This window comes from Camellia sinensis, chromosome 2 (assembly GCF_055761805.1).
Source record: "Camellia sinensis isolate YWXY chromosome 2, ASM5576180v1, whole genome shotgun sequence".
NCBI lineage: Eukaryota > Viridiplantae > Streptophyta > Magnoliopsida > Ericales > Theaceae > Camellia > Camellia sinensis.
The window spans coordinates 72,498,045-72,516,825 of record NC_138962.1 but is presented as its reverse complement, the minus strand read 5'-3'; the positions used below and the strand labels follow the sequence as shown (position 1 = coordinate 72,516,825).

General features: G+C 34.2%; 1 protein-coding gene across 1 annotated transcript; it reads left to right on the top strand.

The window, feature by feature from the left end:
- Window positions 1–581: 581 nt before the first annotated feature.
- Window positions 582–8,265, top strand: ABCI20 (non-intrinsic ABC protein 9). The gene is made up of 7 exons (XM_028262571.2): window positions 582–1,066; window positions 1,191–1,324; window positions 2,269–2,388; window positions 2,482–2,577; window positions 2,689–2,841; window positions 2,948–3,025; window positions 7,807–8,265. The coding sequence occupies exons 1-7, from the start codon at window positions 898–900 to the stop codon at window positions 8,044–8,046; spliced, it is 990 nt and encodes a 329-aa protein (XP_028118372.2). The 5' UTR covers window positions 582–897; the 3' UTR covers window positions 8,047–8,265.
- Window positions 8,266–18,781: the final 10,516 nt, after the last annotated feature.

Here is an 18,781-nt window from a genome sequence, read left to right as displayed (position 1 = left end):
TCTTGGAAGTGAGTTGGAATGTGTAAAGGTCTGGTCTTCAGAGAGAGAGAGGTAAAGATGAAGAGCAGAGAGAAGATGAAGACAAATAAGAGATTGAAGTAGTTGGAGAGGGAGAAAAAAGAGAATGAATCAATTTAAACAGATAAAGAATGAGAAAGAGAGCGGTTTGATTAATAGAGAGTTCCAGAGACACGTCTGGGTTCGTGAATAGTTTGGTCCTTTTATAAAAGCATGACCTTATGGATATACTATTTTTGTGCGTGGACTTTTGAGAACTAAAAATTTAAATTTGGATTTATGGCTTGAATGTCCTAAAAATAATTGATAAATGGTTAAAAATGCTCAAATTAATTTAATTTTGATAGATTGTATTTTAAATGGCAAGATTTTTCTTTTCAAAAAGTCATAAACTCTAATAAAAGTTGGCAAGAAAAATTTATTTTTCTAAAAGAGTCAGTCAAATGACCGAAACACCCTTCCGTGTGGCCAAAACGGTTGGTTGTTGAGAGACCTCAAAAGAGTCCCGATTGGGTGTTTCGTACGCACGCACCCAAAAACTAAATAACTAATAGTCCCATCCCACATCACAAAAACACAACATCGCAGAGAGCTTCTCTCTCACCCACCAACCATAAAAATTCATACATTCGGACGTGTTACAAAATCATTGGTTAGCTCTATCTAAGATATAGTACACCTTTCCGCAGCAAATCACAAACTCTCTAGTAGTGACCAGCAGTTCGCCACGCCTCCATCAACTCCCTCCCTTCAATTCGATGCCTAAAAAATTCCCCTGTAAAAGCCATCGGCTTCTTCAGCTCATGTTCATCACACCAAACCTCTCTCTCTCTCTCTCTCTCTCTCTCTCACACACACACACACACACACACACACACAATGGCGGTGAAGGAGAATTCGAATCCAACGGTCGAGATCAACAATCTCAGCTTCACCTACCCCGGAATCGACGGCCACCCTCCGCCTGGCTCCACCCCCCTCATCCACGACTTCTCTCTCACTCTCCACCCCGGCAATCGCTGCCTTCTCGTCGGATCCAACGGCGCAGGTTCAATTTCATTTTTTTTTAATTTCTCTGCAATTTTAACAGGGAAAGAATGAAAATGAAAATCTGAATCATCGCGTGGCGTGTTTGTTATTCAGTTGATTTTTTTTTTGTTGGGTGTGATTAGGGAAGACGACAATTCTGAAGATATTGGGAGGGAAGCACATGGTGGAGCCTCACATGGTTCGCGTTTTGGGGAGATCGGCTTTTCATGATACCGCTTTGACCTCTTCTGGTGATCTCTGCTATCTTGGAGGAGAGGTTTGTTTTATTTTATTTTTTTCTTTTTGGATTTCTAGTTAGATTTTGATTACTGAGCCACTGATTTGTAGCTGTATGTATGATGATTGGTTTGTTTTGTGTGCAATTTTTGTAAAATTTGCATGGTTGATTGAGTTCTAATTCATCTTTCAGTTACGCATTTGCAATTGTTTGATACCCAAATCAAACTAAGGCCTTGTGTCCCAATAAGTGGAGTTGGCTAAAAATAATAATTGTCTGATTATTTAATAAGAAACAATAATTGAAATTTTTGTTAAAATTTTCTGCTGGGTTATTGTCACACTTGAATGAGTTTGTTATTGATTTTGAGTTCTGCTGGTTGATCCAATTATTTTCTTGTTTTTCAAATGTGCTGGTATTTTCCAGCTGAATGTCCAATTGATTTGTTCATGTTCTTGCTATATTTATTAAGAAGGGTTGAAATGGTTTGCATTTCAAGCTTTTTTCTTTAGGGCTTATTTGGAAAGTAGCTTTTTTAGTGACTTTTTTTTTTAACTTTTTGGTTAAAATTAGTGGTGAAAAAAATAAACTATTCAGGAATGACTTGACTTTTTACGGAAAAAAAAAAAACATGTAAAAAGTAGAAAGAATGGGAAGGAATCGACTTTTTTGTACGACTTTTTGGTTTTTTGACTTTTTAGCTTTTTGGTTATTTCAGATTATTGCCAAACAACCCTGTAATGTTTTTATTTATTTATTTATTTTAAATATGGCCGAAGCTCTACACTATGTTGGTCATCCTATGTCCCTCCCAATTCTCATTACATGTGTTGGTTCAAGGATCCAATCAGCAAGAATTTCCATTTGAAAGTCAATTGAGCATGTTAGAGGAGGAAATATTGGAATCCATTGAGGAAATATATGGCTTCATTAATTTTAGAGCTAACTAACCTCATATCTAAATAAAAGCTTCAATTTTGCAGTGGAGGCGAGATGTTGCTTTCGCTGGTTTTGAGGTTCCAATACAAATGGATGTTTCTGCTGAGAAGATGATTTGTGGTGTGTCGGGAATTGATCCTCAAAGAAGAGCTGAACTGATCAAGGTATGGTGCAATGTAGTCTTCTCTTGAGACGGTCCTTCCTTCAAATGGAAGTTGTTTGTTAACAAGTTATTGTGTGCTTACTTGTTGGTTTAGGTTTTAGATGTTGATCTATCATGGAGATTGCACAAAGTATCAGATGGTCAGAGAAGACGCGTGCAGATTTGTATGGGTCTGTTAAAGCCATTCAAGGTATATCATTCTTGCAAGACGTCTAAGTTTTCTGCTTTTTGACCACTTGATCCTTCTTGGCATAATCTTTAGATTTTCTTTCTCATTTAAGCGAGGACCCTGTTTATGTAGGTACTTCTTCTTGATGAAATCACCGTTGACCTTGATGTTCTTGCGAGGGCTGACCTGTTGAAGTTTCTTCGAAAGGAATGTGAAGAGCGTGGTGCTACAATTATTTATGCCACACATATATTTGATGGTCTGGAGGATTGGCCATCACATATTGTATGTCTTCTCTCCTTACTCCGGACATGATTTGTATCTAAAAATCTGAAATATCAGATGGGTGTTTATATCGTATTTAATATCAAAATTATTTGTTTGTTTTTAGGTTTATGTGGCTCATGGGAAGTTGCAATTAGCAATGCCAATGGATAAAGTTAAGGAGACCAGCAATTTGTCACTGATGGTCAGTTTTTCCACTCTTTCAGAAATTAGCAGAGTTCTAAACAGATTAAATATTTTCTATTATTTGTTGGGAAAATTTAATACAATATACCATAAATATTATTATCGCACAAAATCAATAAACATAAAGTAATGCAAATACAAAATAAAGTAGAACAATATGGCCTGTGATTATAAGCACCACGTTGTTGTTGCCTCCCCATGTGAAGATATTAGTAGACAATGAACAATTTCAAAATAATACTGTAGACGTCCCCGAACGCCCCGGGAGGGACGAGTCCCCCGCGTTTCGTTTGATATTGGGCTCACTACAGTTTAGGACTCTAAAATTTGTCACGGTTCTTAATCTGAACCAAAGAGTCCAAATCCGGCAAATCGTTTTGAGAAAACAGATTTTGAAAGAAGTGCCAAACATGGACTGCTTTGCCAGATACAGAGTAGCCACCTAAATATTTTATTTTGGGGAAATTTAGAAAACCCTGACTCGTTTGCCTAAGGCCACGTGTCCGTCATCACCAAAGTTGCCTCGGCTTGAAAACTTGGGTACGATTGGGGAAGGTCACTTCGTGAGCACCCCCGCTCGCCCAATCAAAGATCGGCCTCTACTAACCATGATATCAAGTTTTGAAAACATTGTGTGTTCTTATTCCGGTTATTAGCCTAGATTTACTATGTGATGCGCACAGCATACAAGTATAGACTGGATCGCCTGAATTGGAACAAAACATTTCATGTTTGTTTGTTTGAAAATGGTTTGATGGTGCTACCCGCAAGTAGGCTAAGACGTGGATTTGCCACCCTCGGGTGGGCTTAGAAAAACATGATTTTGCCACTATCTAGTGGGCTTGAAACACACATTTGATGAATTGTTCCAATTCAAATAACCCAACCTTCACCCACAGGCATTCAGACAGTTATATCACATAAGCATATAGCCTCATGGTAAGCATGCTATTCATGGCAGTCACTCACACGCATGCAAGGATGCTAAAGCATAAAACTTACCGAGTACTCCAAGCCAAAACAGAAGCTAGGTTAGAAATCCATGCATGATCCTAACTATACAGAAATGCCTAATGCAACACATGCAAAAATGCAACTATAGCAAGCTCGGCTATTCTAAACATGGCATATGAAATGCTACAGCTAGCATGTATTCAACTTGGAATTGAAAATACGATGCAGTTAGTATGATGAGCCGAGCCCGGTGCATGCAAAACAGCTGAATGAATGCAAACATGCTATCATACTGTATGCTAATTGAAACATGCCCTAATCTAACTATCATAAGCGGGTAAATAAAAGGGAGAAAGACGTGGGGTTGGAAGACATACATCACACACACGCACACTTATTACAACATTTCCCTCGCGCAGAGGGTCTGAATAAATAATATACAGTCCCGAATAAATATTACAGTCCAAATAATTACAAAATCCTAATTAATTAACAAATTAAACTAGGTAAGCTGTAAACTAGCATGCAAGCTAGGGACTGTCTTGACCCTGCTTCGGATGATGAATGATGCATGTCTGGGTTGCTTTGTGCGGAAATCCATTGCGATGCTCCAATTAGCCTCTGTTTGCAATTTGTTCTTGGGATGCATGCCAAGCTCCGGAAGGCTGCTGACTCTTGATTTGCTGTAACAGAGAGCAAGAAAGGGGCATGGCAAAGTATTTTCACATATGTATGCATGACTACTTTTCAGGGAGTGTAGTCCTCGGTCCTCGTGCCACCAATCACGCATATCGATGCATGATGGCCGAGGAGTCGAATTGCACGACTCAATATGAAATGAATGCACATATGAACACAAAAAAACCTAAACTCCATCGTGGATAATCCGGAGTGTCGGTGACTGAGAATTGAGACACGTTCCGTCACTCGGAGTACGAAACGTACCTCGTTTCCCGTGCTCGGGCTAACTCCTATCCCAAACACAATGCAATATGCATGAATGCAACTAATATACAACCTAGCATGCACAATGCTATGAAATGGCATACACGATGCACGAGGTAGCATGGCATACACAATGCGCTAACATACAACCTAGCATACACAATGCTATGAAATGAAATGGCATACACAATGCATAATGGACTTACACCAACACAAGTGGACCTCAGCCACACTCACATAGGAGGCCATTCGATGAAAATGAGACACTCGAGATGCGTGCACACGTGCATGCAAACCGAGAACTGAACCTAAGGCACAAATGCCACTCTAACAAAACATGGTAGGGCATGGAATATGGCATACAAGCATGCAAATTTCAGTACCGGAATATGATGCAAAACAGCCCCGAAACATGGCAATATGGTACTCGATGCATGGAATGAGACCCGAAACATGAAATTAGGTACGTGGAATGACCTATGGCTATGCAAAGCATGCATTATTTGAACATGAAGTGTGAAGACAGAATCAAGACAGTCTCAAAACAAGAATGTTTACAGTTTTAAGCAAGGCCAAAAAGTGGACACAAATAGGGCTAAGTTAACATGCAAAAATGGCCCCAAAAGAGAGATAATGAAGCAAGCAGCAGCTGCTGGCCCTGAATGGCCAAGAGCCCTTCAACAAAGTTGAAGAAGGGCTCAAAATGAAGCACTTTACAGTTTGCAACAAGCCACGGATCTAAACACAAACAGACCTAAAACATTGTGCAAGAAATGGGCCAAAGGGAGACAAAGAAGCAAGTGATGGTTGCTGGCCTCAAACAGAGGAGGGCCCTTCAACAAAGTTGAAGAAGGGCTCAAAATAAGCCACTTTACAGTTTATAACCAAGCTCAAAACAGTTTACAAATAGGCCTAAAATACTATGCAAGAAAGAGGCATACAAGAGAGGTAAAGAAGCAAGTGTAAAAAGGAAGCCTCAAACAGGGAGAGACCCTTAAACAAACATGAAAAGGAGCTCAAAAAAATGCTATTTTTAGTTAGGGTCGGAGCCCAAATATGCAAGCAAGTATGGCTTAGAAAACATGCAAAAGAAGCTCCAAAAGAGGGAAAGTATGGCTCACCCTTGTAGACCAAACTTCAACAGCCTCTTGGCTTGAGAAAAGGTGCTCCTTGCCTTTGAAAAACCAGCTCCAAGTGTTGGAAAGGATGGTGGATTGGTTGGCTTGGAGATGGAGTAGAATGGGGTGTGGGATTTAGGGTTTTGGAGCTTGGAATAGGGAGAGAGGGAGAGATATAATGCAAGAACCTTCAAGCCAATTTTGTAACCCCTTTGAAGCTGCTGGAAGGCCTGATATATAGGCAAAAGTGTGGGAAAAAAAAGGGGGGAAAAAGGGGGGGGAAATGAATTCAAGTTTCCCCCCAAAAGTTGGCCCCCCGGATACACAATCTGGGGAGAAATAAAATGCATATTTGTAATGTCCCTGGAGAGAGGATCAAGGCCGGCTGGTTTGCTAGGGTTTAGGTGGCCGGTCGGCCTTCCCCATGGCTGGTCGGCCAAGGGTCAAAAGGGTCAAGCAGTATTAGTGGCCGGCCACCCCAGATTGGTAGCCTCCCATGTGTGCACAACACAACTATGTGGTCAAAAACTGGAGAAAGTGAACCAGGAGAGAGAAAATGTCACTTTTTGGAGGGGTTCAAAAAGGGCAAACACAATTACTGGCCGGCCATGTGATATTGGTGGCCTCCCAGGTGTGTACAACACAAATATGTGGTTTAGGGCTGGAAAAAGTGGCCTTAGGGTGGTCAACATTGGCTTTCAGGCGAGAAAAACGGGCGACGGAGGGCGATGGAGAATAAAACTGGTTGTCAGAACAATTGTTGGCCTCCCACCCTTCTACGACCTTCCTCACAATGAAACAGAAGTCCCTGCCAAAAATGAACTCAAACCGATGCAAAATGAAGGTTCGGGGGCCGAAACGTGCAGCCCGAGGCCCCGAAAACTGACTGTTAGACACCAGAAGTGGTGTTCGACCACGAAGTTGGTCCCTCGAGCCACAATGTCCCTGAAAAGGGAGCAAATAAGATGCATGCCAAAAATTGGAGCAAACAGAGGTGGTTAAGCGGTCCCGAACCGAGGCACACGGCCAACAGTTCCGAAAAAATCGGAAACCGGGCTCCAAACGGGAAAAATGGCCTATGACCACGAAACGTAGCCTACGGCCACTAAGAGATGATCTACGAGACCTCTTCCTTCCTTCGGGAAGAGAAAACAAAGAAAACAGAGCCTGGTTTGCAAACTGAGGCAAGGCACGAAAGAGTCCGGAAGTCCAGAGGTAAGGCTTGCAGCCGGGACTCTGAAACTTCTGAACGAGCACAATATACAATATCACCGAGCGCTCAATCAGTGACATCTGAGTCTTAAGGTCGGTCAAAAATGGGGTGTTTAAAAATACCCAAATCACTATCAGTCTTTCTAATGTTTGCGTACATTGGAATGGTTATTGAACCGTCATCTGTGATCAAAGTTGCTCAAAATACATAATATAAATATAAAAATAATAGAGAACATAAAAAATTGTGGGAAAAAGAGGAAGAACAGATATATTATTTGAGGTGTAGAAAATTAAAGGGTTAAAATGCCTTGCATAGACATTCTCTTCTAGTGTCTTTCCATTAGGGACACATCCCTTCATATTAAAAAAAGACTGGTTTTTAGGAATACAACTATAAATTTAGTTTTAAAACTTTAAATTATTGTCAACTTTATTTACATAAGTGATGTGCCGTAAATATTGATTGGAGTTGGGTTTATCAAAATTCTATCGTGTTACATTGATATACTACTTTGTCCGTTTGGTTTTGTGGTTATTGCATTTGCAGAGAACTGTAGAACAGTGGCTGAGGAAAGAAAGAGATGAGGCAAGGAAGAGAAGGAAAGAAAGGAAGGCAAATGGTCTTCCAGAATTTGAGAAACATGTTGATGGCAGTCGTGTGACTGGGGATCCAGCCCTTGCTGCTGCACGTGCATTGAACAATGGTTGGGCTGCGGGAAGGCTCAATTCCACCATTGCTGGTGAAGAGAATTTTGTGTTCAGCTCAAACAGAGTACTAAGACAATAAATTGAATCCCGCCGAAAATAATCCTCCAACTTGGAATGCTTCATTGGTAAGAGTTGGTTTAAGATATCCTCTGCCATTGATGCATCACTTGGATATATAGTTCTTTTTATTTGTGCAAATAGTTAGAAGTTGTATAATCTTTTCAAAGGAAATTCCATCATTACAGACCAATAATTATCATCCATTTTAAGGGAAATAGCATGGCATGTATACCGAAAATATGTTGCTTGTGTTGTGATGAACTTTGTTGCTCGCAATCTTTGCTTGGTGAATTTTATACATGAAACATTTACTATGATTTAATTAGCCCTGGCGGACACAGAACTCTTGACATGCCTAGCCATGGATAAAGGTATTAGACGCTGGTACTAAGGTTGATTGATGGATAAGTTAATAGATCTCCAAAAGAGCCTCTTTGGTATGTTGTTTATGGTTGGCTTAAAAACTTAAGAGTTTCAAAAAGTATTCAAGTTTAGCTTGTTTACATAACAAGGCAGTCTTGAACGAGTTTGTAACGAGCCAAACATGACTCAAGATTAAGTAACTTAGTTTTTTTCTTAGCTTATGAACTTAAGTGTTCAAGTTTAGCTTTCTTTTACATAATGAGCCGATTTCGAATAAACTTTTAATGAGTTGAGCTCTAGGAATTTGGTTTGTTTTGCAGCAAATACTTATAGTGCTCCTTTATATAAACTTGTTTATTCATCTTTGCGAAATGTGGGAATTGCATGCAAAAGTAACAATGTAGATCAATGTCACGTTGCTGGTTTATGAAAAAGGGCATGGGACAATTAGAGAGAAGATGCAATCACAATCTTTCACTTGTTTTTATTTTCTTCAAGCAAATATCATTTTTTTGCATTCGCACAATTAATAAATTATTGATAAAAAAATGATTTAATTATCATATGAATTAAAATTTAAAAAAATGTCAGTGTAATTATATTAAAAATATGAGATTAATTGTATTTTTTTAAGACCTTAAGGTATGTGAGTATAATTTATCCTATCAGATTTAAGCCATTAAACCATCATGCGATCTTCTAGCCTTCCACAACAAAAGGTAGAATAAACTATCTATCATTTTAAGCGAGTTAATAAATGTTCCAACGGAAATCCTTAACAAAACTTATTTTGCTTGAGAGGATTTTTATGTGAAGGATTTTGTATTAAGGTGGGAAAAAAAAATGGGGACTCGTCTGTAGATCCTACTAAGTGAATTTATTGTCAAATAAGTCTTATGATAATTAATGATTTTTTTATCATATACTATTAAACAATGTCACTAATTGTTAATTTGCATAGATAGTTTAAAAATTGTCACAAAAAATGTTATTAATTATAAGTTTTAGCGACAGTTTAAAAAAAGTCACTAATTTTCAATTTTTAATGACAGTTTGAAAAATTCATCACAGAAAAATGTCACTAATTGTAAGTTTTAATAAAAATCGTAAAAAAAGTCACTAATTATCAATCTTTAGCGACATATGTAAAAAATCGTCATAAAAATTTATTTTTACCGATGATTGTATTAGGATTTTTTTTTTCAATAAAACTTGATGGGAATTAAATTCAACTATTAGATCTATTGGTAGTTTATTCAAATAAAAATTACACCTACTTCCTAGAGATTTAAAAAAATATATATATATATATATATATATATATGACTAGTTTTATATTTTGATATAATTATATTAATTTCTTTTTTAGTATAGTTAAAGAGATTGAAATTACTTTCAATGGTGTGTAAATATTGAAATAAATAAAGATAAATATATATGTATTTATGTAAGAAAAAGATGATAACATTATTATTTTTTTATACAACTAACCAATTACTGATAAAAAATAATTTAAATATTATATAAATTAAAATCTTAAAGAATATCACTATAATTATATAAAAAAAATATGGGACTAACATCTTTTTTTTTTAGGTCAACCCACGAGTGATGTAAGTGTAATTTACTTTTATATATATACTAGTGGTTGGCACACGTGATACGTGTGCTATTCAAATAAATAAAAATAAAATAAAAAGGTTATTATATATTGTGTGCTAGTCAAGTGGTAAGAGTGTTATTCATTTGATATACGTCTAAGGTTTAAATCTCCTTTCACTCATTTATCTAATTTTTTTTTTTAATTTTAAATAAAAAAAGTGCACACGTGATAACATAAGAAACAAAGTTTCAGGACACCATAAGAGGTGTTCACTTTATAAGAGTATAGAAGACAGATAGAATAGATATATATGAAAAGCATATCATTTTATACGTCATGCCACTATACGTACACGTGTTAAAATATGAGAGAGTGTCTCTCTAGGCAATTTTTGACGTCATTCTTATATTTTGGTGACTCCCTCTACACTTTCAGAGCATGTTTGTTTTGAAGGATAACACTATGGGATTGGACTATTAGTTCAAATGGACTAATAGTCCGTTGTTTGGTATGAATTTTTTGGTTCGAACTAATAATCCCCCGGACTATTAGTCCCATATATGTCGGACTATACTATCCCATGGAGGGGTGGGATAGAAACTATGGGATAACTCATCCCATGGGATTAGCTACTAAAATTACATTTTTTCCCTATGGTATTTAATTATGTGTTATATTTAGTAAAATTCAATAAAATTTAAATGTTTCAATTTAAAAATAAAATAATTTTATTTAATTTTTATTTTTATTTTTGTTTTATTTATTTAATTTTTTAAAATAATTTTTTGTAGATATTTTATTTTAATTTTATTATTTAAATTTTAATAGATGTTTTATTTTATCTCATTATTTAATTATTATTATCATTTAAAATAAATTTATTGAAAATTTTAATAAAAAAAATAACATATATTTTTATTGATATTTAATTTATTTAATTTTTAAAAAATAAATTTATTTAATCGTGCAAAAAATAAAATAAAATAAATTTTTATTTAATCTGGCTAAAAATAATTAAAATATTAAAGCTATGTTTAATATTGTTATTACTAGTAACTAATTGAAAATGATAAAATAGTCATTTGAGCATTTATCCTTCTCCATAATATCCCAAACAAATATTGGATAACTAAAAATAGTCCAATTTAGACATCTAATTCCATGACTAAACAAACATAGGATACAAATCCAGTCCAACAAAATAGTTTGGGGACAATGTATCACAGGACTAATAGTCCGATAGATTACAATCCTCCCTTATCCAGTCCGTCCAAACAAATACAAGAATGGATCTATACTTATAGAGTATAGATCTAAACTTTTTATATCTAAAATAGGCGTTTCGAAAGTTTTCTCCTCCAATTTCAACATACATTTTTAGAGGTTTGATACCCACAATAGTTTCCTTCTCTCTCAAGTCTTCTCTTATATTATTGTGGATGTATTTCCTTCTCAACTCTAACTTCTGACAGTGTTCAAAGTCTGGTGGAGGTAGTAGTGCAGTTGGGTAATAGCGACGGAAACGACGTCAACGAGGATGGCGGACTTGCAAGCAGATTTTACTTAGTTTGATGCAGATCTTGGTAACTGATTTTTTGACAAATTTATTTTTTATTGTTTATTTATTTTTTTCGTTTTGTTTTTTAGTTAGAATGGTCTTTTAGAATCTTGTTTATGTATGTTATTGTTTATTAATATAAATGTTTCTTATGTTCTCAAAAAAATACATGTGTTGGGGTAGGTATCATACACAAATTGGAACATTTGTGATAAGGTATAATTAAAAAAAAATTTTGTTATAATTAAAATAATAATCATAATGAGTTAAAATTAACACCACTATAATCATAAACAAATGCCTCTCATATATATTTTATGGTGTTTTGGAAAGTTAATAAAAAGTTGACTTTTAATTTTTTACCAAGTTTTTTGGCTTTTATAAAAAGTGATTTAGGAAGTCAATAAAAAACTACTTTTTTACTTTTTGAGTTAATATTAATTTATGATGTCACATCATAATAAAATGACTAAAATATTCCACCCAACTTAGAAAATTTACTATTTAACCTTTTTTGGCTCACTTTAGCTCCTTGTTGGAACAAGGAGGATAGTCATGTAATTCCACCCTTGGCGTTTTGCAAACCTCCCAAATACCCCCATCCAGCTTTTTGACTGCGTTTTTTGCTCAACTGACGCTGCGTTTTTGGCTGCAAAACGCAGCTTCTTGCCAAGTTCCCAAAAAGTCATTTTTCTAATCCGTCTGAAACATTTAATCCCGTCAATAAAAAATATATTTAGGTCATGTTTGATTTACAAAATTAATAATAAAGTATTAATAATCTTATTAAATTAGTGTGGTTGTCACGACCCAAACCCGGCCCTATGGGTTTAGCACCGTAACCGGCCAGTAATCCGAGATTACCGAAGGCCTGCAGAACAGTAATACAGTAAAACAGAGTACAGGGCCTGGCGGAAGCCAATACAGTAAATAAATAGTGTCCATTGAGCTGTGACAGTCTGTATGCAAAAAGGCTTTTCATACATTCACACATAAACAGTAAGGCTTTTCATACATTCACACATAAACAGTACAGAACAGTATGTACAATATTCACATCCATTCAACTAGGGACTCAACCCTACAGAACAGTACAGAAAACGTTCCGTCTGTACAAAACAGTACGGTCTATACAAAACAGTAAAACAGTACAGAAGGGGGAAAAACAGACAAAACACCCCCAAGCCATAGCATGGCAACTCGGAACCTCACAGTGAGGCACAAAGGCTGGCTTGACAAAACTGGAGTAACCCTGACGCCTCTAGCTGCGGTCTGGTGCCTGTACACCTACATATATATATGAGCAGTGAGCTAAAGCCCAGTGAATAACATAAAGCGTAAAGGGGTTAAGAATGAATGTCCTTACAGTATGAAAACAGTTCATTTCAATCAGTCATTCAGTTGTTCAGTACAGTAAACAGTCATATGTGGTACATCCATTAGCATAACAGTAACAGTAGGTCTTAAAAGACCGAACAGTAATGATGGCCATCAGTCAGTAAACAGTAGTGGTTCCACGAGGGAACCGACAGAGATCTCTGTGACAGTAACAGTAACAGTAAACCGTAGATACTAAGGATGCCACAGTACAGTTCAGAAATAAAGGACATACATTCATTCAGTAAATAATACCAGTTCAGTAAACAGTTCAGTTCAGTATTCAGAAGATAATCAGTTGAACATATCTTTACACAATTGTTACTCACAGAGTTCTGGGCTACAGTATGCTAGAGCGTGTCTCCCCAGTTGCCAACCCTACACAGTTCACAGGTTGAACACACATTAAGCTACACAGTTGGGGAATATCTCATAACTTAATCCCTAATTTGCCTAGGTGTGTTCTACAACGATATCCTCATCTAAATGTCTTAAACTAGGCCTAAGAATGCCTAGGATGGGATGAGGATGCAAAAATACACTTAGAAAATATTTCGCAAAGTTTGCTGAAAATAGGAGCCTCGCTCGAGCGAGACTTTCTACGCTCGAGCGTAAGTCCAAAATCAAAGGCTTCGCTCGAGCGAGGAATCCTTCGCTCGAGCGGTCTGCAAAACTGTAAAAGTACTGGATGCTGAAATTTTACGCGCGATGGTCGCTCGATGGTCGCTCGAGCAGAGCCCTGGACAAAGGTGCTCGCTCGAGCGGGGAATCCTTCGCTCGAGCGAGGAAGCCAAATCTGGAATTTCCAGATCTGCCTCCCAAGCTCAAACCAAGCATTCTACCACTCCAAACTCGACCTCTTGGGCCCAAATTCTGGAAAACATCATTAAAATCAATGTATAACAAGTTTCAAAGCTCAATTTATGAATTCAAGCCCCAAAGGTGAGTCAATTAAAACCACATTCAAACCCATTTTCAAGAACAACATTCAAACATGTCATGCATGAGTTTTAAACCAAATTAAAGCTCCAAAGCTTGATCAAATGAGCTCATTTCTTTTCAAATCAGATGGAAACATGGTCTATAACAACAATATGAGCATGCATGCACTAATGTCTATGTAATCAACCTCAAAATCCAACAATACTACCATGCATGCAAAGATTGGGCTTCAATCCACCATTAATGAACCAAATCATGGCTTAGCTCTACAAATGAGGCATGAATCATGCAAGAACTAGCTCAAACACATCAATAAAGGTTGAGTTCTCTTACCTAGAGCCTCAATTACTAGTGTAGGACCACAAAGCAACAATCAACCTTCAATTCTCCAAGTTGTTTAAGCCAAATCCCAAGAACTACACAAACTCTCACTCTCTCTTCCTCAAGGTCGGCTAGAACAAGAGATATGGCTGTTGGGAATGTTCTTCAAGTGTGTACATACAAGGCTCAAGTATGTGTATTGAGTGGGCCACTCATGTGGCAAAATGGTAAATATGGCAAACTCTTTAATTAGCTTAATTTAATCTAATTTAATCATACCTAATCAATTTTCAGATAAATATACCATAAAATCACATTAATTATGAGGGTCACGGAACATCAATCGGTTTTTAATTCGGCCGCCGATAAGGCCTTCAATTAGCAGTTTAAACATATGAACATGAACAGATAATCATACTGTCAACAGATAAAATGCAATTAAACTAACATATACTCAATCAATTTGGTTTCCAATTTCAGTCAGTCAGTTCCGTACTTTACTCAGTTCAATTATCAGTCAGTTATCAGTCATTATCCGTTTCGTTTAACAGTAATCGGTGATTATCGGTAATCAATCAGTCCCTAATCAGTAAACAGTATGAGGGTTGTTACAGTGGTATTCACAATCCAATTGGATTAATATTCATTGGATTAATAATCTCATCCGTATCACATTACTAATAATCCTACAAATTTGTTGGATTAATTATATATTGGATTAATAATCTTAAACCAAAATGTTAAAACAAACAAAGGATAATTGAACCCGCAGATTAATAATTTCAATCTCATACTCTAATCTACCCAATCAAACATACCCAGTGTGATGGTAATACTATCTTTAAGTGGCATCACTCAACAAAAAATTACAAAAAGAATCAATAAGTATTATTTCCTACTAATCAACATTGTTATAATCCTGACAGCAAATCAAAATTTCTCATTGGACCGTTGCATTCAAATTGCCAATATAGTTCCTTACAAACCAACAATGGCTTTGTTTGGGAGGAAGGATTGGGTTAAGTTTGGGATTATTTTAATCATAATAAGATAAAGGGTGAATTACATTAATAGTCCCTATAATTTGAGACTTGTATCATTTTGATTTTTGACTTTTTAATTGTGACACATTTGATCTTGAATTTTAAATTTTGTTCCGAATAAGAATAATTGAAAATATTATTAGATTTTTTTAAGGTTAAAATCATCAATTTGACAGAATATAAATTAATTTGACAAAAATAAATGTCAAACAAATATTTTTGAATTTTTAAAAATTATTTCTACCTCCTAAAAATAAAATAATGTAAAATTGATAAATCTTTTAGACATTTATTTATTTATTTTACCAAATTAATTTTTATTATGTGTTTGGATAATGATCATGTAAAATTAATTTTTAGAAATTAATCATGTAATTTTTATTAATTTTTTTTATCAATTTTACATAATTTTATCATTGGTAGATAAAAATAAATTTTTAAAAAATTAAAAATATTTTTTGACATTTATTTTTGTCAATTTAATTTATATTTTATTAAATTGACGATTTTACCTTGGAATTAAACAATGATATCTTCAATTGTCTTTATTTGGAACAATATTCAAAATTCATGGTCAAATGTATTACAGTTGAAAAGTTATGGACCAAAGTGATACGAGTCTTAAACTATAAGGACTATTAGTGTAATTTGCCCTAAGATAAAATAAGTTTTTAATTTAATAAGACAAAACATCATATCCAATCCATAATCATTACTTCTTTCTCTTATAAAAAGTTAAAAAAGCCAAAAAGTCATTTCCAAACGAAACGAGACTTTTTAGCCCCAGACCTAGTTTCGCATAATACAAAAAAGTCAAAAAGTCATTATCTTATTTAAGTCACATCATCTCATTTAAATCATATCATCTTTCTACCACATCACTTTAAACCCAACCCATATTTTACGTTTTTTCGTAAAAAGTCAAAAAGTACACTTATTAAGATCATCCCAAACAAAATAGTCAAAAAGTTAAAAAGTCAAAAAGCTAAAAAGCCAACTCACTTCTCAAACGAACCCAATCTAGGCTTCCTTTGTGAAGAAAAATTGGGTTGGGTTTGAGACTATTTTAGTCCTAAAAAGAAAAAATAAGTTTTTTATTCAAATAAGACAAAATATCACATTCAACCCATAATCATTATATTCTTTCTCTCATAAAAATTTAAAAAATTTAAAAAATTCTTTTCAAACAAGATTTTTTAACGCAAAACTAAAATAATCAAAAATTTAAAAAGCCGACCCACTTTATTAGACTCCGTTTGGCAAGTTGGGTTAGGGGCTTTTTTGACTATTTTAGCCACAAAAGACAAAATAAGTTATTTTAGCCACAAAAAACAAAACATCACATTCAACACATAATCATTACACTCTTCTCTCACAAAAAAAGTCAAAAAAGCCAAAAAGTTAAAAAATCCTTCACAAACTAAGCTTTTTAATCCAAACTAAAATAGCTAAAAAAAACCTAAAAATTAAAAAGCGAATCCACTTCCCAAACCAATCCTAAACTTAAATTTTACTAGGCTTCCAAAGGCCAAAGGCCGAAGGCCAAGGGAGGGGCAACACCAAAAATCAACCCAATTGGAATATCAATTTATATGAATTTTTCCTTTATTTTTTCAATTAAAATTGATTCGAGTTTTTTTTAATTCTTGAAATTTTGACAGAACTTGTTTGTTGGACCATTAAAAAATTCCAACAGGTATTTAGGTAGCGTTGGATAACATTTACGTTTTTTATTTATGTTTGTAAAAAATTTACAAACTAATTTTTGTTTATTTTTAGAAAAACATAAATTATAAACGTGTTTAGTTTGAACAAAATATTTAAAATTTTTTAAAAACATAAATTAAAAAATATGTTTATTTAGGCCTAAAATATTTATATTTATTTTTTATATTTATGACAATGGGATCATACACATTGTAATTGAAAAAAAATTAATTAAAAAAATTAATTGAAAAACAAATTAATTGAGAAAAAAGTAATTGAAAAAAAAAATTATTTGAAAAAAAATATTTGAAAACAAATAGTTGAAAAAAAATAATTAAAAAAATTATTTGAAAAAAAAAAATTGTTAGTCAAAATTTTAAATTTCTGTTTAAAACCAACGTAAACTCATTTTTCATCAAATTTATAAATTAAGACAACAATTTATAAACTAAAAAAAATTATCAAACAAATTTTTAGAATAGCTTTTTAAATTTTTTGAAAATATAAACTAAAAAACTGAAAATAAAATAATTACCAAATATTATTTGAGTTTAGAGTTTTTTTTTTCTTCTTCCTTTTTTTTACCGAACACTTCATTTTCTAGCAAAATATTTCGTTTGTTCAAGATTTGAATTTCGAAAGATGTCGGATACAAATTGGCGACTTTAGTTAGGAGTGTTTGGCATATTATTTTATTTCGATCATAATAATTTTATTTGATTCACATTATTTTTTATCATTTCACTTTAAACTCAATTTATATATATATTTTTTATAAAAAATTTAAAAAATATATTTATTTAAATCATCTCAAATACCCATAAATATCCTTCCTAGTCCCAAGCATTGCACTAATTGCGTTTCTTCCCTCTCTTTTTTATTGGATTTCATATATTGGCCCTGTTTGGTACAGCTTAATTTCAGCTTATTTCAGCTTTCAGCTTAATTTAAGCTATTTTGATGTGTTTAGTTTAGCTTATAGCTTATAACTTATAACTTTGTGGAAGTCAGAAAACAGCTTATTCTTTGAGTGGGGCAGGAGATGCTTTAAGAATAAGCTGGAAATCAGCTTAAACTGAAAGTTATAAGCTATAAGCTGTTTAGGCATAAGCTATAAGTACTTTCCCACAGCTCTACCAAACAGGGCCATTGCTAATAACTTGTCCAAAAATTGAACCGATTACTCATCCAAAAATTTATATTGATTCATTGTGAAGCTTAGGAGTTGTTTGGAATGTTCTAAATAAGTATATTTTTTGACTTTTTATAAAATATGGGTTGGGTTTGAAGTGATGTGGTAGAGAAATAATGTAACTTAAATAAGATGATGTGACTTAAATAGGATAGTAACTTTTTAAATTTTTGACTTTTTTTAAAGTTGCCAAACTTGGCCTTATTGTAAAAGGGAGGCTTCTCTCTAGTTTATATAGTAGTATAGAGCGAGCTGTTGGACTCGTGAGGTTCACCACAAGTTTCGTTTTGATAATTCGAACCGTTCAATGTGTAAACTTGTTGAGTACTTTATGCTTGCAAAAATTACGTTAATCAAATATCAATATTCCTTTGATTGGAACACATTTTTGTAAAAGGTAAATATAATTTTCAAAATAAATTATTAACAAAAATGTGTTCTAATTAAGGAGTCACCGATATTTGATTAACGTAATTTTTTGTAGACATAAAGTATTCGACCAGCTATACACATTGAATAATTTGAATTATCGAAACGGAATCCGTGATAAACCTTACAGATTTAACAATATACTTCAATCCACAGTAAATTGGAGAGAAACCATCTCCTCACAAAAATAAATTATAAATAAGTGAAGTGGTGTGTTAT